The sequence below is a fragment of the Phyllostomus hastatus genome, unplaced genomic scaffold, assembly GCF_019186645.2.
Source record: "Phyllostomus hastatus isolate PE091 unplaced genomic scaffold, TTU_PhHast_1.1 phas_contig_1, whole genome shotgun sequence".
Lineage (NCBI taxonomy): Eukaryota > Metazoa > Chordata > Mammalia > Chiroptera > Phyllostomidae > Phyllostomus > Phyllostomus hastatus.
In genome coordinates, this window is record NW_025333498.1 from 634,740 (window position 1) to 658,566 (window position 23,827).

At 38.9% G+C, this 23,827-nt stretch overlaps 1 protein-coding gene across 1 annotated transcript in view; it reads left to right on the top strand.

Annotated features, from left to right (window-relative positions):
- DNAH7 (dynein axonemal heavy chain 7) overlaps window positions 1-23,827 on the top strand; it is a 228,158-nt gene that overhangs the window by 185,483 nt on the left and 18,848 nt on the right. The window contains exons 53-61 of the mRNA XM_045850123.1: window positions 313-439; window positions 1,586-1,780; window positions 3,282-3,374; window positions 8,858-9,034; window positions 10,227-10,388; window positions 12,480-12,680; window positions 16,832-16,993; window positions 19,966-20,151; window positions 22,046-22,183. Of these exons, the coding sequence (XP_045706079.1) occupies window positions 313-439; window positions 1,586-1,780; window positions 3,282-3,374; window positions 8,858-9,034; window positions 10,227-10,388; window positions 12,480-12,680; window positions 16,832-16,993; window positions 19,966-20,151; window positions 22,046-22,183 (1,441 nt within the window). The remainder of the gene's footprint in view (window positions 1-312; window positions 440-1,585; window positions 1,781-3,281; window positions 3,375-8,857; window positions 9,035-10,226; window positions 10,389-12,479; window positions 12,681-16,831; window positions 16,994-19,965; window positions 20,152-22,045; window positions 22,184-23,827) is intronic.

Below are 23,827 nucleotides of genomic sequence, written 5' to 3' on the forward strand. Positions count from 1 at the left end.
CCCCAAGAAATGTATTATTAAAAATAATCCACAAACATTGTAATAGATCAATATATCATGCATAGATTTTTTTCCAAAAGGAAGATTTTACTAAAAATTAGTAGACAACAAAACACAATTCTATTGGTGTTTCTAAATTGCGCAGGCCTCAAATTAGTGCACTCAGTTAATGAGGATCCTTGATTGTTGGGGAGTAATTGACCAGAAAGCTATGACCATAGCACAGATTTAATCATTTATAAGTTTACTTAAAGCATTTTCTTTCAACTATAATGCATTTTAATTTTTTACTTTTCTTTCTGTTGACCCTAGACTTCAAATTCTCAAGGATCATTTTACTTATTCTCTCTATGTCAATGTCTGCCGGTCACTCTTTGAAAAGGATAAGCTACTTTTTTCCTTTTGTCTAACTGTAAATCTGCTGATACATGAGCATCAGGTCAGTACTATTTTAATTTGTAGAGAAAAAACCCATAATATTAACGTTAATTCATTAACTTACTGATTTGTATGTGGATACATGTAAAAAGAGTTGGAAATTGTTAAACAATAGTAATAATTATTAAAATTAAGGCAAGATGACACAACTAAACTGAAATTCAGAGGTGAAAAATTAAGCACAGAGTTAATTATATAATTACTCTTTAAACTTTTTTGTTTTCATTTAAAATAAATTTGTTTCTATTAGAATCTTATATAAATATGCATATAAATTTACTAAATATATTGATATATTTACATGAAGTAATAGTACAAATGGTAATGTTTTTAAGAACTTGTGCAAGTTAGTCAAATCTAACCATTTGTGTTGAACATACCTTTCATAAATTTTTGCTGTTTTAAATCCATTCACTTAAAATATTGGGAGTTGGGGGAGTGGAGGAATTGGGGGGAAAAAGGAAAAGAAAAAGAACTCACGGACACGGACCACAGAGCAGTGATTTCAGGGCTGGGGGAGAATGGGTGGAGGTGGTACAGGGGGCATAAATGATGATAGAAAAAATATAATAAAAATGAAAAATAAAATAAAATACAAGAAGCACTTTAAGAATGGAAGACAGGTAGTATGTAAATTCACTATTTTTTTATACTTATGTGTTTAAGATTTATTGATTTCCTTGGTGATGTATTGATTGAATTCTAAAGGAGTAAATGCTTTTTCTTAGATTTCTTGCAAACATTTCATGATGGTACCTAGTTATAGTTTAGAGAAAATATTTGAAAACATGGCAGAATGATTGCTTTCTGTCTTCCCACAGTTTTTGGAGCAAATAGAACCCTATGTAGTCAATTGGAAATCATATATTCAAGTAGAATATATTCAGATTTCCATGTTTAGTAATTTTGGAATAAAATTATCAAAAAGCAGCTTTTTCAAATGAAACTATTTTGAAAAATCATAATGATAGGTACAATGGTTTCTTATTAATGAATACTAAGCTTTATTGTTAGCTATCGAATTTCATAGGAACCATTCCCAAAACTTGAAAATCAATCAACAGTCACTTCTTTTAAAAGGGTTGTAAATTTACTATGTCTGTGATGAACTTGTTTCTGACTCTTCACGCTACTTTGTTTTCAAAAGATTAATAAAGCTGAGTGGAGATTTCTGCTCACTGGTGGCATTGGACTGGACAATCCTCATGCCAACCCTTGTACATGGCTTCCTCAAAAATCCTGGGATGAAATATGCCGACTCGATGACCTGCCTTCTTTTAAAACCATTCGTAAGGAGTTTATGCACTTAAAGGATGGATGGAAAAAAGTGTATGATAGTTTGGTATGTTTTTAACCCTCTTGCTTTCCAAAGTTTTTAATGGAGAAAATGTTAAATAACATACTCTTATCTTTGAATACAAACAAGATTCAAGTAAGCTATAAACACCTGGTCAGATATTAAAAATCAAAGTTTAGATTTATATTATCCCCACCTTCTAAATCACTGGTTCCATTTGGACTTCTCTTCGAATTCTTTGAACTGTGAGGAGATGCAAACAAGCTGCCTGATCCTTAAAAATATTCTTTTTGAATTTTCATGCTAGGTTTTTATTTTTTGCCAACATATACTTTGGCAATCACAAGCAGAGGGGCTAAAATTTTACAAAACAGCTATTGTTTAGATTTTCTGAATGCAGGATACAAGCTAATAAATATTTTTGTCATTTGAGGAGAGGGAAAAGCTAATATTTCTCAAATATTTTTGTGAGACCCTATCTTGATAATTAGAGGTTATTATAGTTAACATACACTAGGATAATCACAGTTTCCTTCTAGAATTCATGGAAGTTGTTGCCTTCCTAATTTTCTAATTTTTTAGCCCAAGTGCTAGTCTTTACCAATTCTCAGCTAATTTTTTCTATCCCTTTGTTTCTCCTCTCTTGACATTTTTCTTAATTTGGGTTTAATTTGCACGAGCTCTGTTTGGGAAAGCTGGGAGGAGGAGAGAAAGAGCCAGATATGTGGGGAACATTTTTTTATGTATCTATTTTTTGTATTATGCATGATGGGGAGATTTTTGTCTAGGCATAAACTCAGGTATTTTGGACAGGTTTCTTTGGATTTCTCATTGTTAGTAATACAACTATATTTCTTAGAGATAAATATGTTTTTGTAAGTACTACATTCTAATTTGAAATCGAAATTTGTTCACTGTACTGAAGCATGGAGATTGCTCATCTGAGATACTGCATAGCCTTCCCTGAAGTTTCGAAGGTACAAATGTCCCCCTTTTTCTCAAGGTTACTTGTCCTGGGATCTTGATTCTTCTCTTCCTGTATATTTGTAATAGCTCTTTCTCTTTTTTAGCTTCTTTACTTGCACATTCTCAAATATCTCTTTATTAAAAGGGTACAAAACTTGTTCAAAACAAGAAATAACAATACGTTTCAGTACAATACCTTTCCTTGTAATAAATGTTTATTTTAACAATAGATGACCCAAGTAGCTGGTAGGTTCTTTTAGATGCCTTTGGAGAAAAAATGAGAATGAAACTTCATGCACACATTTATTGTTTTCATAAGGATCGTTTTATTTATTGATTACTATTCACATTGAGGTTAACCTGCTTAATTCATGTCTTGGTTTTGATGCCTTTGTGGTGTTTTAAATTTTATTTTCATAGCTTTGCCTCAATCTAATAAAACTTACACTTAGCATTCCTGATTTTATTTAGTAATTATGCTTTCTCTAAAAATTGGATTATAAGTCAAAATACTATTGCTGTTGTTGTTTTTAGAAGCAATCTCCAAAGTAACATTAAATTATCTCCACTGTAATTCTAGGAACCACATCACGAGACTTTTCCCGAGGTTTGGAAAGATAAAGTAAATGAGTTTCAAAAGATGCTTATCGTTCGTTGCCTGAGGCCGGACAAGGTAACCGTGGGCCATGAAAGCAGCTCCTCTATTTCAGCTCCTCCTCGCTCCACAGCCCACCGGAGGGTGGAGCAGCCTGGCGAATGACCCCGCTTCTTTCCAATGCAGCCACTCTTCCAAAAGTTGGCATATTTATTCGAAGCACACTAAACTCAGATCATATTTTATGAGACTTCCTAAAGTATGCTTCCCCAGTTTCTCACAGTCTACTTCTTTTACATGCTGTAATCTCATTTTTTTTATTCTTAGTATTTCAGTAAAATTAGTCGGTGATGTTAATATCAAGCTAATACACTAGAATTTCTGGTTCTTCAAATGTTATCTTTATATATAGTTCTTTGATAGCCTTTGGAAAGTTAGTAGAATATTATTTTTAAGACATTTATCATTGCTGACTACAAAGTAAACTATCATAATTTTAGTTTTGCTTTCTTCAAATAATAAATTATATAACCAACATATCAGCTGACCTTTCATGTCAGCGAATTTGAGTACTCATCAACATCCTCACTTGTATTATACTCCATTAAAAAAAAACTGTTCATGCCCTGGCTGGTGTGGCACAGTGGATTGAGCACTGGACTATGAAGCAAAGGGTTGCTGGTTTGATTCCTAGTCAAGGCACATGCCTGGGTTTCGGGCCAGGTCCCCAGTACAGGGCTCTCAAGAGGCAACCACACATTAATGTTTCTCTTCCTCTCTTTCTCTCTCCCTTCTTCTCTCTAAAAATAAATAAATAAAATCTTTTTAAAAAAGAACTATTCATTTAAGTATAATGGCTCATATCCACAGAGATATCCACATACTCAGAAAAAATATAGATATTAGGTATGTTGGGAAAAAAATTGAAAAAATATTCTAATTATCTACAGTTTCTACTCAAGTAAAAGTAACATATAATTATTTAAGAACTTTCTGTATTCATAATTTAAGTTGCTAAGGAATATAAGACATTTCCATCCTAACCAAAAAAGAAGAAGAAGAAGAAGAAAAGCAGAACTTAGATGGTGAAAGCAATATATTTTTTAAATGTTTGTATACATGTCAGTGATAATACGACATGGAGGCGTTCTTTCTTCTGTGAGCCAGAGTCTGTTCCACGACAGCTTGTGATTCTTGCTTGACTCGGCAGATGTTCTTAACCAGGACCAGAGCATCCGTTAGACAAGGTGCCTGGGGACCGTGGTGCTTTTAGGGGTCCGCGCAGATGTTTTAATTTCTTTTATGATCAGAAAATATGACCCAATCTATATTATATTTGTAATTATACCCAAACAATTGTAAAATATAATTTTTAATTTTTTTTTAATGAAGGAAGGGGCCCACGATGTGCCTAGGGCTCACTAAAGTCGTAATGCTGCCCTGCTCTTAGGTGCCGGAAGCAATTATAGTTGTTTAAGAATTATTATTAAACTGATGGTGGAGGATGAGACATCCCCTTGGTAGCTCTTTTACAAAATGAATCTCCACTGAAACTTTAGGGTTAAGCCTAAGTTTTTGTTCCAAGTATTAATAAGGAAGAATATGAAATGCTTCAAATCTTGTCTAATATGGCTTCTGCCTTTACAACCTTTTATTAGAATTTTTAAAGGTTTTTACTTTGTTTCGTAAGCTAGATAAAGACACACTAAAATGACCCTGCATATGCTGCTGGTCTTCTTCCCTCAGTATTTGAAAAGCAAAGGACCCTCTGTTCATTAAAGGTGATCAATGAGCCATTTCCTAATTGCAGCAGTTTCCTCTATGAAAGTCTTTTCCTCGGTTTTATGACTAAAAAATTTGACATTGTAATCTGAAAATTGAGCTACCAAATAGATCAATTATTACTTTTCATATTCTCTTTTTAAAGTGGTTTTGAGGGAAGTGGGGCGTTCGATATTCAAGCTGAGGAGGTCTTGTTTGTATGTTTATGTATTTAAATCAATTGAGATTAAATTTATGGTTTCCTCCTTCTCTTAGCTGCTCTAATACTTCAGTACCCCATCTTGTAACTTTTTCCTCTCTATCTCCTCTAGATTCTCCTTGGATGGGTGGGTGAGTGGGTAGACATTAATGCTTCTCAGCAATATTTTTGGTTCTTTCCTTCTGTGCACACTCGAGGTGGGGGGATTGGTCATGCACCTTGCTTTGGACAATAAAATGTTAGCATTTAACGGCTGGTGTGAGATTTTCCAGGGCACTCACTGGCCATCAAAGTTGTGGAATCCTGTGTTGACATTTAAACCATAAACAAGCTGGATTGCTGAGCCAGCACAGTGAATTAGTTACCTGCGTACCCAGGCGAACTTGCAGGGGTAAAAAATAAGCTTTTGTTGTGTTAAGCCACTAAAACGTGGAAATTGTTTGCTAGTATGACATAACTCTATTTATCCGAAGTCACAGGTGGCAAACACAAGGCCCGGGGGCCGAATCCGGCTCTCCACCTTGTTTAATCTGCCCGGCACCTTGTTTCTACCTGGTGACAGCACTGAGCTCTCACTTAACTGTTAGAGAATAGTTACATTTACACAGTCCTAAAATTACATTCGGCCCTTTGAAGGCAACCGCAAGGCCAGTGTGGCCCCCAGTGAAAATGAGTGTGACACCCCGTTAAGTGGGACTTTATCTACTTGTACTATCTCATCTGAAATCCTTAGTATAAAAATAATCAGTAGTATGCTCTTACATTATCAAACCTTTCAATCTTACTATTACCAGGTATTCTAACTTCTAGTGATGAACTGTTGATTTTGGAATCTATATATTTTAAAATATATATGGCAATTATGCTTTTAAAAGAGTTTTCCAAATTAAAATGGTATTTGCATACCAGAGAAAGTACCAGTGCTACATAGAACTAATATTTGGACTATGGCTATGTAGATTTCATTTCTTTGTATTATCTAAGTCATGAGATACTATAACATCCACCCAGAAAACCAGCAATTGCTTCAACTTTGGCTTAAAATATACTTTATTTGTCAACACAATTTTTTTTATCTTCTTTCTACTGCTCTTCCCTCAATACCCACTCCACCCAGGTAAGAAACCCCAAGGGCCAGGTTCTCCATTGCCCTTGCTCGGAAAGATGTAAGAGTTCCTGACTAGATCACCTGTAGAAAAATGAGATGGCTTGCACTTTCCTTTAAAATGTAATAAATAGTCCATGATGTTTTATTTAGCGAAGAAGAATATGAAATGGATAAATACTGAAGTGTAGAATGTTTTGGGTCCATATGCAAAATGAAGAGCTTCTGGCCACAGTTCTCTCCTGAACTGTAAACAAAAAGCAAATTAATCAGCTTTCAATAACAAAGTTGTCAAATATAAGTTAATATGTTTCGCTGACCTCAGATAAATCTTGTAGGAATATGCAATACATAGAAAAACATAAGCGAGGGACCACAAACTTCTTTCCTGCCTTGTGGAAGATGGCTGCCTAGATTAGTCTGTAATTTCTGTTACTGACAGATTTCATTTCACAAAGGCAGCGCCGGCAAAATCAGATTGCAGCCACAAACCCGAGCTATCGCCTTGCAAATTAAATTGCTAACACAGCCTTGTTTCCCTTTGTAGTGACGGTTCCGTCTGGGGAGCAAGCAAGCCTTGTTCAGTTTTAACATTAAAAAGGAAACACTGCAATTTGTCTCTGTTCAACACTATCCACGGCGAACAGGAGGATCGCTTCACACCAGCCGTGTCTACATGTGTGCAGTGGCCGACAGCAGCCGGAACCACTCACAAAGCAGGGGCCACTCATAACACAGACTTGCTAAAAGTTAAACCATGCACTTAAGAACTTTCGTTTTGTGTGTAAAACTATAATTTAGTAAAGAAGTCAGCCTTGGGAGGAAAGAGGTTATGAAAAAACGTTTTCTTTTCTTTTGTTAGTTTTCGTTGTTTTTAACCTAGTGAGAAAAGACCAATGATGGGAAAAGAGTAATGAGGAGAAGGGCGAGGCCGAGGCCTGGGGCAGACAGGATATTTTTAGTTTCCTGCAATGAGCTTGACATCTGTGCCCACTCAAAATATCTGACACATGAAATAACTTAATCTGGAAACGAAACTCTAAGTGAATTTATGATTCTGTAATTTTTGGTTAGGATTTCTGTAATTAAAATTCCACGCTCACAAAAGAAATCACCTTGAGTTATTTATCCATCCACTGGTTCAGCAGATACTTAGTGTGCACAAACAACACATGTGTTATCTTGTTAGGTAGGGTCTCAATTTCACGGTACTTAATTTACTGTTTCTCCCCCATACATTTTCCATATTTGAATTAACCTAGAGAAATACTGGGAAGGGGTTACAAACTCCAGTGGAAGCCCAGATATTCTTCCACTATCAGCTCTTCACCCTCACACCCTTAGCGCGCACACACGTGCACACACACACACACACACCAGGATGGACACTGTTTTAAAGCATTGTCATCTGTCATTGATCTTTACTTACAGACCTGTGTGAAGAGATGTTCACCAAAATACACAATTAAACTTTGTAAATACTTGTAACCTTTTCCAGAGGAGCCCATCTTTTTGAAATACTTGGCATCTGCAAATTGTCCCTGCAGTTTGCTCCAAGGCCCCCAGTGTGCTGGTAGAATTGCCGCCTTGCATAGCATGTTGTGTGTCCATGTTACTCCATCCTCGGGTAGAGCAGGTATCCATTGAGAGTGGTTCTGCGGTCTTCCAAAGTTCTTTGTGTTCTTGTCGCTCCACCTCTCCTCTTCCTGGGTTGTGCTGACATAATCTGGGAAGCTAGACTCAGGGAGACTTGTTTGTTAAGTGTACTTTATTGTTTGTTTGGGTCACACCTGAGTCATGATTATCTGGTGCCATTGCCCAGACGTGATGAAGTTAGACCCTTCATCAAAGAGAAGGAGCGATGTCGCTAAAGCTATACCTCAGCTGTGCTGATTAATGCAACTCCGCTCCCGCCTCAGTGCCTGAGAGGGGCCCTCAAGCCATGACGTTCGGCCCTTTCTCTAACACGCTTCCAGGAAATGTGCAGGCCTGCTATCTGAAATATTATGCAGGATAGTTTTGCCTGTTTCTCAGGGGTTGGGTTTATTTCACAGTGTTTGTTTTTGTGAAAACATTTTTTTTCAGAAAAATTAGTTCTTTCTGGATGGTAGATAGTATTATATGAATCACACTAAAATTTCTTGGACTTTTGGAACATAGTGATTGAAAACTTAAGTAAAGAGCTAAGGTTTCTTATATTCTTCTATCCACTATGTGTTGAATACTCATTAAAAGGAAGAAACATGCCTTCAAATTCTGGTGTCTACTACCCACCTTTTTACTTAAATATTTATCTTTTTTTCTGTGCAAAAGGCATTAATATAAAGTGGTGCCTTTAACTGTCCAGCAACATTAATGAATACCTAAGCAAGTATAGCTAGAGTCCTCTGTTTTAGAATACCCTTGAATCTGAGCTTTCTAAGGTTTTAGGCAGATTGTCAATATTCTTTTAAATATACTCGTGTTTCTTCCTAGGTTATTCCAATGCTGCAAGAATTTATAACCAGCAAGCTGGGACGTATATTCATCGAGCCACCCCCCTTTGACCTATCCAAGGCATTTGCAGATAGTAACTGCTGTGCGCCCCTGATTTTCGTGCTCTCCCCTGGAGCGGATCCCATGGCTGCCCTTTTAAAATTCGCTGAAGACCAGGTACCTTAAAATAGACTGACTTATCTGTGTGTGTGTGTGAGTAGGTGTACATATTGTATACATGCACTTCCTTGTACTTGAAATGCTAAGCGGTGAGGTAACGGTAAAAATTGATCACTTGGCCCTTGGAAGACTTGGGGTCCAGAGGTTGACTGAGTCCCAAGAAATTGATACCTAAATGGCTGCACTGATGTTAAAAACAGCTCCTTGTCTAAATTATAAAAACAGTTAAGGGGGCTGTTGAAAATCCAGGAAGAGCAGTGGTGGCTAGTGGTGGGTGGGAAGTGATGGAGGTGGCTGGAAATATCCATTTTGTGTGAGACTTGCCCTCTCGAAATCAACATGACTTTTCCAGCCCTTTGAGACCTGCCAGTTCCTCTCCACTTAGCTTCCCACATTTTGCATTGTGATTATTCTCTGGCCCCTGTGTGGGACTGCTCAATGCATTGTCTTCGCTGGCTACCTTTACTTTCTCCAGAAACGGCAGCATCTGGCTCTTTGTTTTCTGCTGCTCTGCCTGCTAGTGTGGGTAAGCCATGGGCACTCCGGCAGGGCTCAGGGCCTTCCTCTTCCACTGCTGCCATAACTCAAGGCATCTTCCAAAGAGCATTCGAATGGTTACCAACCTAAAGAGAAGGAGCTCAGGGCACCATGGATGCGGTGCCCAGCAGCTACAGACGAGTCAGGGTGTAGTAGAAATGAATTCCAAGCAAACATCCCCATAAAATTCTTTAAAGTAACTTTTAAATGGGAATTAAGGGTTAATGGTTTTTTCCTCCAAATTTTCTGCAGTAGCCAAATTAGTTAAAATATTCAAAAACTTAGACAGGTTCATCTATCTATTCATAGTTTTCTTTGCAGCTCTGGATTTTAGGAGTTGCTGCATGATGACCAAACCCTCTCATCGCCTCCTTATGTTAAAAGTCTTCGTAATTTCTTTTTTTGTCCCTTAGCTCAACAATCAAAAACCCTGCAAAATTTTTCACCCATTACCATGACTGTTTTCTACATGAGTTGACTGCTTTTTCATCTAAGTGGTTATAGGATTCTTAATCAGTAAGAGTTTTTTTAGGGCTGCATATATTCAGACCTTTGAAGGATGCTATCTAATTAAATTTCAATATGTCTAATGCTAACATTTCCTGTAATAATAATATTGATTCTTTCACATCTTTATTACTTTTGTACACAGGGATATGGGGGATCAAAACTTAGCTCTTTATCTCTCGGTCAAGGCCAAGGGCCCATAGCTATGAAGATGTTAGAAAAAGCCGTCAAGGAAGGAACATGGGTTGTTCTTCAGAACTGTCACCTTGCCACCTCTTGGATGCCAACCCTTGAGAAAGTTTGTGAGGTAAAAATATGACTTTATTTGCATTAAATTGTGTTCCCTCAATATAATTCATGATATACAAATGATCTAAGTAATTCCATTCCTGTCCTTTAATTTGGAGGGTTGCAGGTAAGTAACGTGTCTGGATTGCAGGGGACGGACTGGCTTTGGGAACTAACGCACTGGGAGGAGCACACAGCCAGACCTTGCTGGGTCCCTCTTAGTAAGGGCAAGGGCTCCTCCAGGGGAGCAGCCTTGAAGTCGAGTGTAAACAACAGGGTAGGAAGAAGGCAATTTACTTTTTACAGCAGTGGACCAAAAACAACAAGGGAGGCTTTTCAGGGTGAAATTCATGTGGCACTCCAAAACATTTCAAGGTGTAACTTTTCTTTAATTCACTTCTCACCCACTTAGCTAGTGATCCTGCCACAGAGGATCAGTCCCAAACCAAAGACTACTCCTTCCACCCTCTTTGCACCGGGTCACAGTACTGCCCTCTTTCTGCAAGCAGAAATTCCAGGAAGAAACCCATTTAGTTCAACTGAGTAAACAGAGCACCCGGTACTTGATTTCAGTAAACACAGAGAAAATGTGTCCTCTGTAATTACCCACGACTCCAGCCCCCTTCTATCCCGGAGTACCGCAAGCTACTAAATAACCAAGGTAATGCTATAACTTGCACTATGCAGATGCTCAAATGAAACTTTAAGGAGCAGGTTGCATTTTTCTTCACGTTGCTTGTCACTATTTTGTCTGTATCTCCCACAGAATGGGAGAACCATGAGGACAGTAACTTTGTTCTCTTCTCTGCTTTGTCTCCAGCACCTTGAATAGTGCCTGGCCCATAGCAGGAAATCAATACATATTTACTGAATTTGTAAATGAATATTGCTTCACTGCTTGAAACCGTTCGATGGATTCCCATTTCATGCAAGACAAAGTTCAAACCCGCATCACGGCTTTCAACACCCTTCCTCCTCTGACCTTCACCTACCTGCCAGGCTTCCTCTTTGGCCTCTTTCCATCTCGACTTCCAGGCTTTATCCATTTGAATATCTTTCCTTTTCAATGCATACCACACTTTCTCAAGAATGTAAGCCATTGTAATAATTGTGATTTCTATCCGAGACACTATGCTTTTTATTATTTGCCTTACCAACATCCTCTCATCCTTTAGGCCTTATGTTAGAGATTTTATATTTGTGCCTGTTTCCCTGTGGTTCCACTGTCCCTTGGCCAGGCTTATGACCTGTTGAATTGCACCATATATTCTCATCAGCGAGTCATTTAGGAGAGGAGAGAGGTCTCTCATGGGTGAACTTGACTCAAAGTCCCATGAGTCATGTTGTTTGAGTCACTGGGCTTAGGGCAGCTAGTAGGAGAAAAAAATGGTGCCCTCACCACTCACCAAAGAACCTAGGCACTTATGCATTCTTCCTAATTCACCCCTACCCTGTTACCACATGAATGCTCAATTTTTTAACTGATGGATATTGTCAATTTTTAAAATGTAGATCCCACTGAATGGATGATTGGGAGAGAGAGCAGTAGGGGATGGGATGGAACAGGAAGAAAGGGAAGGGCCCTGAGCGCTGTCCCTAGTCTATACAGCCTTCAGCACCATGCTCAGCATTCTGTCATCCTCTTCAGTGCAGGCCTGACTGGCCCCTAAACAAATAGAGCTCCCAGTGATGTGTTTCTTGTTTCAGGATACACCAGTTCTTCTCACCGTTCAAAATGCTCTCTTTTTACTCCTGCTTAGTTTAATATTCACATATCTATAGTGTTGCTTATTTTTACAACGTGGCTACAGCACACACACACACACACACACACAAACAAACAAACAAAAGGAGTATTCTTAATCCAGCTCTGACACAGAGAATGATTTCTGTAAATATTTCAGCAATATCAATAGTCATATGATTTAATTGTATCAAGTGTACTGTTTCCAGGGCAGAATCAGATTTTAAGACTTTTGCCTTAAATTGCAGCTGTGAGGTCTGCTCTGTAAAAACGCTTGCTCCCAGTTCCAGCCCATCCTAGACCCGTGCGATCTAGAGAGTTCACTGATTTTATCTTTGCTTTTGTATCTGGTTTCTTTTCCTGCAGGAGTTAAGCCCAGAATCAACACATCCAGATTTCCGAATTTGGCTGACAAGTTACCCATCTCCAAATTTCCCTGTGTCTGTACTGCAGAACGGAGTAAAAATGACCAATGAAGCACCGAAAGGTTTACGGGCTAATATTATCCGATCGTACCTCATGGATCCAATCTCTGACCCCGAGTTCTTTGGCAGCTGCAAAAAGCCTGTTAGTAATGGCCAAGTCTTGTTACCTCAGCCCTGTAAAGCAATTTAAGTGGCCCCTGGTGATCGTGAATGTGTGTGCTGAGTGAAACTGCAAATTAAATAGGCCTCCTGCACTGCAGTGCAGTTGGTTTTGATTACTGATTATTGACTGTGCTGAAGTCAATTTTATTAATATTTTATTTTAATTTTACTACCAGCCTCATTCCTGCTCAGCTGAGATCTTATGGGCTGTCATTAATAATGTAGCTTTCTATTTAGAAAATCAGCTGTAAGCCATTCCCAGTACAAATCTGCAAGGTTGGAGAATCTTGTTTCAGGATATTAACTGAGCCCTATGCTATTTAGAGCCATATCTTTAAATTAAAATATAAAAATATTTCCTCCATATAACCATAATGAGAGCCAAAATGATTTTACTCCTTGATTGATGGGACTCATAAGGGTCTTTTTTAGCATCACCAGGCAAGCAGGGAAACCACCTACCGCTTTCGTGATTAGAATTCTGTGTGTGAGTGTCTGTGACCTAAAATTGTTTCACAGCGTTTTACCATAATTAAAAATGGAAGAGTTTCTTCTTAAGAAGAGGTTATGAACCGTGGTAAGTTTTTGCCATTTAAAAGCTTACGTGCTTGAAGCCGGAATGTGTTTTAAGTACACATCAAAGGAAAACATTTTTTTAAAAAGTACTTTCATTAAACAAAAGTCTTAGGTACTAAAAAAAAGCACCTATATTTAAAACTAAGTCAAACCTTATTCTAAGCTTCTAAGGCCAGCTGTATGACTAATTTTTGCATTGATTAGGCCCCGAGAGAGCAGGTTGCTCCCAGGTAGGTGGTGAGGGCATTTCTGCATGTTATAGCTGGACAGAAGCCCTTTTGAAAAATTTTGCTTCCTTTTTTCTAAACCCAAAGTGTCTGCAATGGTAGTCACACGTATTTGCAAGTCAGGGCTTCTATGAACCGCAGTCCAAACCAAAACTCCAATCTCCTCCGATGCCAAAGCAGCACATCATAATTGTTCTGGTTTAATTTTTTATTTGGGAATATTTTTAGATTTACAGAAAAGTTGTAAGTATAAAAGCTGCACAAAGAATAGCCCTATGCCCTGTGCCCCTATTCACCTCCTGTTACTACATACCATGTGCCGGTAAATTAGGTATGCCCTGGCCCTCTGTTCCTAAATAAATACTCCAATGCTCATTTGTTAAGAAGAGAGGTGTTATCCCAGTACGGTTATTAGTTCAGTAAATTTCACAAGGACACACTATGTATCTAATCCACCACCTGTGTTCCAAACTTGTCAGCTGGTTCACTAGGACCTCAGCCCTGCTCACTACTACAGGGCTGCTCCAGGGTTAGGGTGTGTTTAGTTCTTCTCTCTCTTTGCCTTCTTTAATCCTAAACATTTGCTCAGCCTTTCTTTGTCTTTGGTGAGATTGACATTTCTGCAGAATTCATCTCCCCACCCTTTTATAAAAATAAATTTATATTTTGGATTTGCTCAACATTTCTTAATGTTTAGATTCATATTATGCATTCTTAGCCAGAAAGGACATTGTGTCCTCAGGGTTTCACATTGGGATATTTATTATTGGGATATTATTGGGCATGCCTGTTTGTGCCTCATTGATGACACTAATCTTAATTATCTGGATAATGTGTCTTCTTGTTTCTTTACTATATAATAACTGTTTTTCCCTTGAAACTAAGAATCAGTCTGTAAAGAGCCATTTTAGGGCCATGCAACTATCCCGTTTCTCAACAAAACACACCTCTGAGCCAGTAGCTGTTGCTGATTGTCACTCGATCGGGGTATTCCCTGGGAGGATTCTGGCTCTGGCACTCGCCCCACGCCTGACATTTGGCACTCCGCTGTCAGCCTCGGGCCTCCCCTCACCCCCATTTATATACCTAGTATGGATGCAGGCTCACAGCTTCCATGGGGTGTTTGTCCCCCAGTGGTTTACAGTGCATTCCTATTTTTAAGCCTCTTGCTCAAATGGTTCTAGATTTGGTCAGTGAGCACTCTTCCAAATTGTCTCCTCTGTACTTGTTATAGGTCCCATCATTTAAAAAAATCTGTTGTTATTATTATCCTCTTACTTTCTGGCAGAAAATGCTCCTGGCTCATCAGTGCCAGTGGCCTGAAACCAGCCCTTTCTCTGAAGAGTCCTAGTGCCTTTTTAGAGGAAACTGGTATTAGAGACCAAAATCTGGTGCTGGAAGAGAGCTCATTACTAAGTGCATTGTCTTTGGTGCTTGGCCCTTTCAGTGGAGAGAACTTGTAAATATATACATGTACTATCTGCATATACATATGCAAAAATATATACATGCATACATATAAGTATATATACTCACATGCATATTTTAGAAGTAATGTGTTCTTAGCACTACCTCTGATTTCAGTCCATCTCCTCAGGGTTTTTTTCTTGCTTTTCCTCATACCATATTTGCATGTCCCTCTTTTGCAGCGGGAAACCCAGCTCCCGCAGCATCAACACATTTACTGATCTGCTTGGTAAAATAGCTAAAACAGTTCCAGAATTAGCGCAGTGTGTTTAGCTTTGCTTTCTCCTGCCTCTCTGGTTAAGATTGTTACTTTACTTTCGTCTTCCACTCTCCCTTTCGACCTTATTCCACAGGGAAAACTTTCCCCTGTCCTTGGATAAAACTGTGGACAGCCTGATGGCTCCTCTGGTTATTGTCAGGTAATAAAATGACCTATAGTCACTTTGACTTGCAAAACCACCCTTGATTCAGACACCAGGAAGTATAACATATTAATCAGTACCTCCACGTTTATTAAAAATGCAGGCATCAACCCTCCAGTACTTCCCCTCGAGCCTGTAGTCAGCGAGCTTCATGCTGCTGGGGAGAGACGATGGAGTGGGCATCTTTCTTTTTGTGACCTTTCCTGCAGGTGACAGCTGCCCATTTCAAAGTATGTGCAAGGGTGAGGCCAGGAGGGACACAAGAGCTTGCTCTGGGCGGCTGTTGCTGGGAAGTCTTTGGACTCGGCTCTTGTATGTAGGATTTAAAGCTGACCTCTCCTCCTGAGAGTTCTTCCATGGGTGATCCTTTGGGGGCCCTGCTCGACACCTCTGACTGCCACCCCATCACCCTTGGCAGCATCTCTCTTCAGCCAACTGCTTCTCATTCCCCTCAGCTTTTGGTTCTCCAGCATTTCCTTAATACAGGCTCCAGTTCCTGGGGTCTTCTCACCCCAGAACACAAGTCCTCCTGACCAGGAAACCGTTAAAGCGACCCCTGGCTGGCATTCCTAGACCAGCTCCCCATCTGCTCCTGTGACTCACACAGCAGTGGCCCACGTTGGAGGTGGGGCTGACCTGCCCCTCAGCGTCTGCTGCCCTGTGTCCATGACTGCCCTCATCCTTGGGCCTGCGGTTTGCACTTCGCGCCTCACCCCAGCTGCAGGGAACAGGCCCGAGCTCTCTGAGAGGCATAGTGATTCCTTTTGCCAGTGTGGACTAAGAAGATAGACCCCCACTTCCTTCTCCCTTGGGGGTGGAGGCAAGCTTCTCCCAGCACAGCAGCTGCTCTCTCCAGGGAAATCTCTTTCCAAATTCTCCCTCAAGCTCTATTTGGGCCATTTTGCATTTGCCTCTTGGAGGGTGCAAATGACCAGTATCGTGCATCAAACCATCTGGTTTCTGTATTACGAGTGAGTGTAGGACTTTTTATTACCTGAGAGCAACCAGAAAAGTCCTGGGTCTGCTCAAAGTTTCAGTCCAAAGTCAGTCCTTTTCTGTAGAGCTGCTTAGTTGGTTTGCACTCTCTCCTTTGAAATTCCTCTGTGAAGGTCTGAGACCACATGTTGGGATTCGTTCTCCTTGCCTCGTGATGCTTCTGTTGGAACCTCCAAAACCCTGTAAGGTAACCTGAAATCAGACAGGCTTGCTATAAAACCCCAGTGTACACAGCCTTGTGTGCCAGCCCAACATGGGTACAATGGATGCATTTCTGCCAAAAAAGCCTATAGAAACATACTTGATTCTATTTTAATTGTATTTTGAGATGGATATATTTATAAGCAGAAGAAAAAAAGGGATTGCTTTCATCTTAACATATGGTTAGTATAATGCAATGTTGGGGGAAATAAATGATGTGGCGCCTTTTTTTGCTATTATAGGAGGCATTCAAGAAGTTACTTTATGGCCTCTGTTTCTTCCATGCTTTGGTACAAGAGAGGCGGAAATTCGGACCCCTGGGGTGGAATATTCCTTATGAGTTCAACGAGACTGACCTGAGAATCAGTGTGCAGCAACTCCACATGTTCCTGAACCAGTACGAGGTATCATAGAAATCACAGCAAGGGCATTACCTGGTTTGCTTTTATCACATTGTAAGTGTTTGTACAGTAAACAGGGACTTCTGATTAATTCCTCCTCTTATAAAATGAACAGCAAGATAGTTCCCAAAAGCTTATTAAGTAGTGTTTTATTATAACAAGGTATTATAAGTGCTATAGGAGGTCATTAGAATGTCAGTTTGTCTATTAGGAACCTATATTTTATTATTTACTTTAACACATGCACACCTGTGGGAATCTGAAAAGTGATTGTAATGTTCTTATTTTGAAAAAGATTTGAGAATATCATAACTTAACCAGGATCCAAAATGGAAAAAAAAAGCAGACTGATTTTCTTCTGTTCTGGAGCATGACTTTATTTTTAGAGAAATGTCATTGTTCCACAGAAGAGCGGGTCCTTGGGACTGAAAGGATAAACAGAGGTTTTCAGGTAGATAATGTGAAGAAGCAATAATAAAAAGGCTTTAAAAAAAGTGCAAATGATGTCTGCAAGTAGCAAATAATTATGTTGTATAACTGAAACTAATATAATGTTATATATCACATGTACCTCAATTCTTTAAAAAGATGCAAACAGATGAAAAGGTTTGGTTAACTGTAAGTGATTCTGAGCATTCTTGTGTGCCATGCAACTGACTTGGGAGTTTATTCTATTGCTATTGGTGTGCTTTTCGGAGAATGTTTGCATTTTAGAAAGATTGCTCTAGCAACCAAGTGGAGAATGGATTGGAGGGCTTAGATGACAGGCCAGTTTTAGGTGATGTCAGCTGAATTAGTACCCCTCCCCACCCACAAAAGAATGTATGTGGAAAATCTGATCCATGGTGCCTCAGAATATAACCTTGTTTGGGGGTGGGGCTGATGCAGATGTAATTGGTTAAGTTAGGTTAACTCATACTGGAGTGGAGTGAGTCCTCACAGAATAGAACTGGTCTCATTAGAAGAGGGAAATTTGGACACACAGGGTGAAGACAGCCATGTAAACACGAAGGCAGAGACTGGGATTAAGCTGCCACAAGACAAGGAACACTTGGGACCACCAGAAGCTGGAAGGGGAAAGGAAGGAGACTCCTGGAAGCTTTGGAGGCAGTGTGGCCCTGCCACCTTGGTTTCCAATTTCCAGCCTCAAGAGCCAACAGTCAATAAATTTCTGTTGTTTTAAGCTACTATAAGCAGCCCTAATAAACTAATACTGAAGAACATCATGATAACCCAGACAAGAGATGGTAACAGCTTAAACTAAAGCAAAAGGAGGAATGATTATCTCATGGAGTTCTGTTTCCCTTCCTGGTTTTCCATTCTCTGACAGCATCAGAGGAATAGAACTGCTACCCACCCACGCTCTAAACTTTTTTGCTCAGAGGGAGAACTCATTTTGTAAAATCATGAGCCGCTGGAGGTGACTTTGTTTGCCTTTGTTTCCCCAGTACCTAAAATAGGATATATAGTAAATAGCTCAGTTAGTGTCGGTTTACTGAATGTACCGTGCTGAGGGAAATGATCTTTAAGCTCTCCAAGACTAGAACAGCAATGCAAATATATGTAGAAATTAGGCATAGTACTCTCAGCATTTTAAATAAATAAGATGGAAGAAATATTCAATAAATGATGATAGAATAATTGGTAGAATAATTGGTTGTTTGCTTTTAGAAAAAATTAAGTTAGATTATTCATACTTTAATCCAACAACAATTGTTGGGTTAAAAGAATAAATATGAACAAATTAAACTGTGAAAGAAAGAAATACAAGCAGATGTATCTAACCTACTGGGCAGGTGAGCAGTTGTGCTGTTCTTGTTCTGGTGTGGGGGGGGGGTGTCTCTACTGGTGGAGGATGTGTATTTATGTTTAGGATAAAAAAATTGCAATGTGAAAAGTTGAGTGTTTTCATGCATAAACATTTAAAAATTCAGTACATAAGAGCCTATAATAACAGGAAACTGTACCTGAACAACAATTAAAATAACATAAAAAATATTAATGGGAAAAAAAGAGCCTAAAATAAAAAAGAAAACAGGAAAAATATTTCCATAAAATGATAAATAAAAGTCAATTTGTAAAACAGCTTATATAAACAAAATGAAACCATTAAAACTTTAATTGAAAAATGAATAGTTCATGAAAGAACAAATGTTATTAAACATATGAAAAAGTTATGAGCCTCACTAGTTTTCTAGCAATGCAAATTAACACAACATTAATTATCTTTGGGTTATCAAACCGATATTTACAATTTACAGCCTGTCAGAAAAGCAGTTTGGTGATGTTAATTGCTTTTTATAAGCTCCCTTCCTTTGACATGGTAATTTCCTCTTCAGAAATCTGGACTACCAAATCATTAGAAATGTATGTTTAATGAAAAATAATTTAAAACAGTAGAAAATTAAGACCAACTGAAATGTTCAGTATGAGAAGCTAGTTCTTCAAATAGTATTTTCAAAGAGTATTTCATAAAATGGTCAGAGGTTTTCATGAGTTTTGGTGAAAAGTTATATGCAAAATTGAATATACAGTGGGGTTCCAGTGGTCAAAATACATATGGATGAGAAAAGGTGGTAAAGAAAATCAACACTGATTGTCTCTGAGTTATATGGGATTTGTTCTGAATGCCACTCAGCAGTGAAAGGTTCCAAGGATGAGCTTGTGGTCTGTTTCATTTTGTGTCTGGCACATAGAAGGGGGTCCATTCACATTGGTTGGGTATTGAGTTCACAAGCTAATAGAGACCTCTTCTCTGCGTTGACTGAAAGGGGATGGCAAACCACAAAAGGAGAGAAAGACTTTGAGGAAGATGGCAACAATTAGCAGGGAAGTATCTAAAGGGAAATTGTGTGAAAGCCAGCTTTTGGTAAGAGGTTTTAATTTAGTCATACGAACAGACAGGAGACACAATTTTGTATCATGCGTCACTGCTAACTCGTACGTAGTTGAGTGACTCCAGCTCTCAACTTTAGGAACTGCCCTACGACGCCCTGCGGTACATGACCGGCGAGTGCAACTACGGAGGCAGGGTGACGGACGACTGGGACCGGCGCACGCTGCGCAGCATCCTCAACAAATTCTTCAACCCAGAATTAGTTGAAAATTTAGACTATAAGTTCGACTCCAGCGGCATCTATTTTGCCCCCCCTTCCGGTGATGTAAGTATGCCTTTCTAGAAAATGCAAAGCAGTAAAATACAAGATTCCTCAGATATTGAAAATGGTGGTTTTCCCAGAGGCCTTGTCTTTTGTTCAGCATTGTGTGTGCTTCCTTCAGGCTTGTAGGGACAAAGCGAACTGCGTGCGCGGAGGGACTCGGTGGTTTCCTGCTGGCTGTGGTGTGAGGAGTAACAGAAGTGTTTCTAACCTAAGAATAGCTTCCTCACAAATTCAGTCCTTTGGGTAAAAAGCCATTGTCCCCAATTAAAATGGAAATATACATGAGAGGGGTTAAAAATACTAGTAAGAATAATAGTTAATATTTATATCATGCTTAATTATTTACAAAGCAGTTACATGTAATTATCTCACTGGAGTAGGGGCGTCCAGCCCCTGGACTGCATGCGGCCCAGGATGGCTATGCATATGGACCAGCACAAAATTGTAAATTTACTTAAAACATTGTTTAGCTTTATCACTAAGTTTTATACTAAGTTTTATTTCTTAGATATGTACATTTCCTGTATTAGTGGTCACAAACTTGGGACCTGCTCAACAGTTCTAAAAGATTATCCAAAGGGCCGCTGCATAATTAGGGTTATTGTATGAGGACTTTTGTGCTTGTCTGTGGTGGTGAGTATCATGAAAATTATGCATGGACCTTTGTTTTTGCTCATCAGTTTTCATTAGTGTATTTAATGTGTGGCCCAAGACAACTCTTCTTCTTCCAGTGTGGCCCAGAGACACCTAAAGGTTGGACGCCCCTGCTCTAGAGCATGAAACTAACACTGGTATTATTATTCCATCCCAATTACAAATGAGAAGGCAAATTCACTAATATTGATGAACTTGCCCAAAGCCGTACAGGTAGAAAGTGGCAGAGTCACAGAACCACCTACTGCACAAGGCCAAGGTCCTGTTCTGCTATTTCTTCCCAGTCCTGTCTAGTAGATGATGTGGTGCTACCTTCAGATTACTGCACAACAGACTTCCAGGTCAACTAAATTTGTTCTCATGTTTTCCCCAGAAGTTAAAAAGGGCACATATTGAAAGTTAAACATATGACCACATCCAACACATGCATGTACTGTAACCTCCCAATCCTGACCCAATCATCCCCCAGGATTAATGCTAGCTGAGGACAAATATTGATGGGGTGACAAGAAAAATCGTTCCGAGAGCCTAAGTCACTGATTGGATGTAGCAAGTCAGCATGGGGGTCATGGGTACCAAGATCTCCAGCAATGAGTTGTCAAATGACCCAAAACATGACCCATATTGAAAAATCATCAATGACCAACCCAGTCATCACATATGCACATGAGTGTTTGTATATGATTATATGAGCATCAAGAAAGATGAAATTGTGATTAAAGTACTTATAAATAACATATAAAGTGAGGGTGCACCAGCATAAAATGACATACAGCATTAATAGTGGTTACCTCAGGACAATAAATTTTCAGATAATATTTACTTTTCTTAATTATGTAGATTTATCACATAATTAAGAGAAGGGGAAGGGAGGGTAAATAAAAAACAGAGTAGAGCAAAAAAATATTTTTGCAATAAATTAAGAATAGTCATCAACAAAAGGCAGCACAGAAAGATTTCTCTAGAAGAAATCTCTAAATGAAGTGGCCAGGACATTCCTCTCTCTTTTAAAATTCATTCCAATTGAATGGTGCATTTTCTTTTTCTCGCTAAATGTGTCCATATCTTTTCTTTTTTAAACCTTGGCCCAAGATGAAAGAAAATAAAAGCATTCAGTGTCTGTTCTCCCAGGCTTAGCCACTCAATAACTTGAGTATTGAAAATCATCTCTTTTCAGGGAGAAAGTTCTACAGGATAATTGATTTCTAACCTCCCAACTCCCTGTTATTCATCTTTGCAGCACAAAAGCTACATCGAATACACAAAGACTCTGCCACTGACCCCAGCACCAGAAATCTTCGGAATGAATGCCAATGCAGATATCACTAAAGATCAGTCGGAAACGCAACTGCTGTTCGATAACATTCTTCTCACACAGGTGTGTGATCTGAGGCCAGAGGGGATGCTCCCCAGCAACACGTGCGAGCACAGCAGAGGCCTGTGTGTACACAGTTCTGTCTGTTACAGTGGATAACCATTGTGAGGAAAAGAAAACATATATATATCTATATATCTATATATCTATATATATCTATATATATGTACCTTGAATTATGGATTTAAACAAAGTACATGAATGTATGGGGTGTTTTTCATCAACCTGTTGTTTTGGAAAGAATCTTTGAGTATCATTCTGCTGCTAGGAGCTTTTAAAGTGACATTCCTTGAGTATCCCTTAGTATTCTCTGATAGCATTCTCCCCCTAGGATTCCCCTTTGCCTTTCTTGCATAAACCATTCCCCAAAACACGACATATTATGGCCTTTTTAAATTCCTCTAAAGTGAAAGAAGAATCTCAAAGATAATTTGGAAGCAGAATCTGTTTAAAAATTTTCCTGTTTTATTTTTTAGTCTCTTACTAATTCACCAGCAACTTTTAAAATGACTTATTTTATCAAATATTCCAGAACATTTCATCTAATTTACATAGAAACACTATCTTTCACATCAGTATTTTATCAGGTTATATAGCAGTGAAAGAATACAGTTGGGCCCTGGCTGGTGTGTTTCAGTGGATTGAGCGCAGGCTGAAATCCAAATGATTGCCAGTTCGATTCCCAGTCAGGGCACATGCCTGGGTTGCAGGCCAGATCTCCAGTAAAGGGTGTGCAGGAGGCAACCACACATTGATTTTTCTCTCCCTCTCTTTCTCCTTCCCTTCCCCTCTCTCTAAAAAAATAAGTAAAATCTTAAAAAATATAACCCTATTAAAAAAAGAATACAATTGCTATTATAAGTACAAAAGGAGGGAATAAAGGCTTAGAAAAATATAGTAAGTCTTAGTACGTATGCAGCTCTACTAGGGAGAGCACAAAGGTGAAGGCATGTCAGAGAGTTAACTTCCAAGGTGTCAAAAATCAGTGTGCCGTGGGCGTGAGTCCGAGCATTTGAACGAAAAATATTTGATCTTATCTGTTAAGATCTTCTCTTGTATTGTTCTCCCTTTAAATGTGCTCAATTGTTTGCTTCTTTTCATTTTTGAAAGCAAATTAGTCCAAATGGCAAGAGTTCTCTTAGTAATTGAATGAAATTTTAATAAGTCAAGCAAATTATTTCACAAACTGAAGTCTATCTGATCTTTTTCATTTCTGTGGAATCTCGGCATAATAATGATAACAGTTAACAGCATCTATTGCTTACTGTATGCTAGCACTGTCTCAGTGCCTATGTATGCTTACGGAATCCTATGAGGTAAGAGCTAATTATTCTCATTTTATAGGTCTAAAACTGAGACACAGAAAGATTACGGTAAGTAGCTTACCCAAGGTCAGCTAGTACAATTTCAAGCCAGAACTCAAAGCCAAGCAGTTTGACTCAAACTAGTTTGATTCTAGAATCCGCGTTCTGAACCACTCTGCTATACTCTCTAGATTCTAAAAATGGGGTAGGACTTAGATGACATAACCAGAGATGCTGGGGGGGGGGGGCGGGGGGAAAGAAGGAAAAACTAAAAGAACCAAATTAGGAGGATACAATTGAGGAACTCCTAGTTCTGACCTACTGTAAGATGACATTTTCTAAT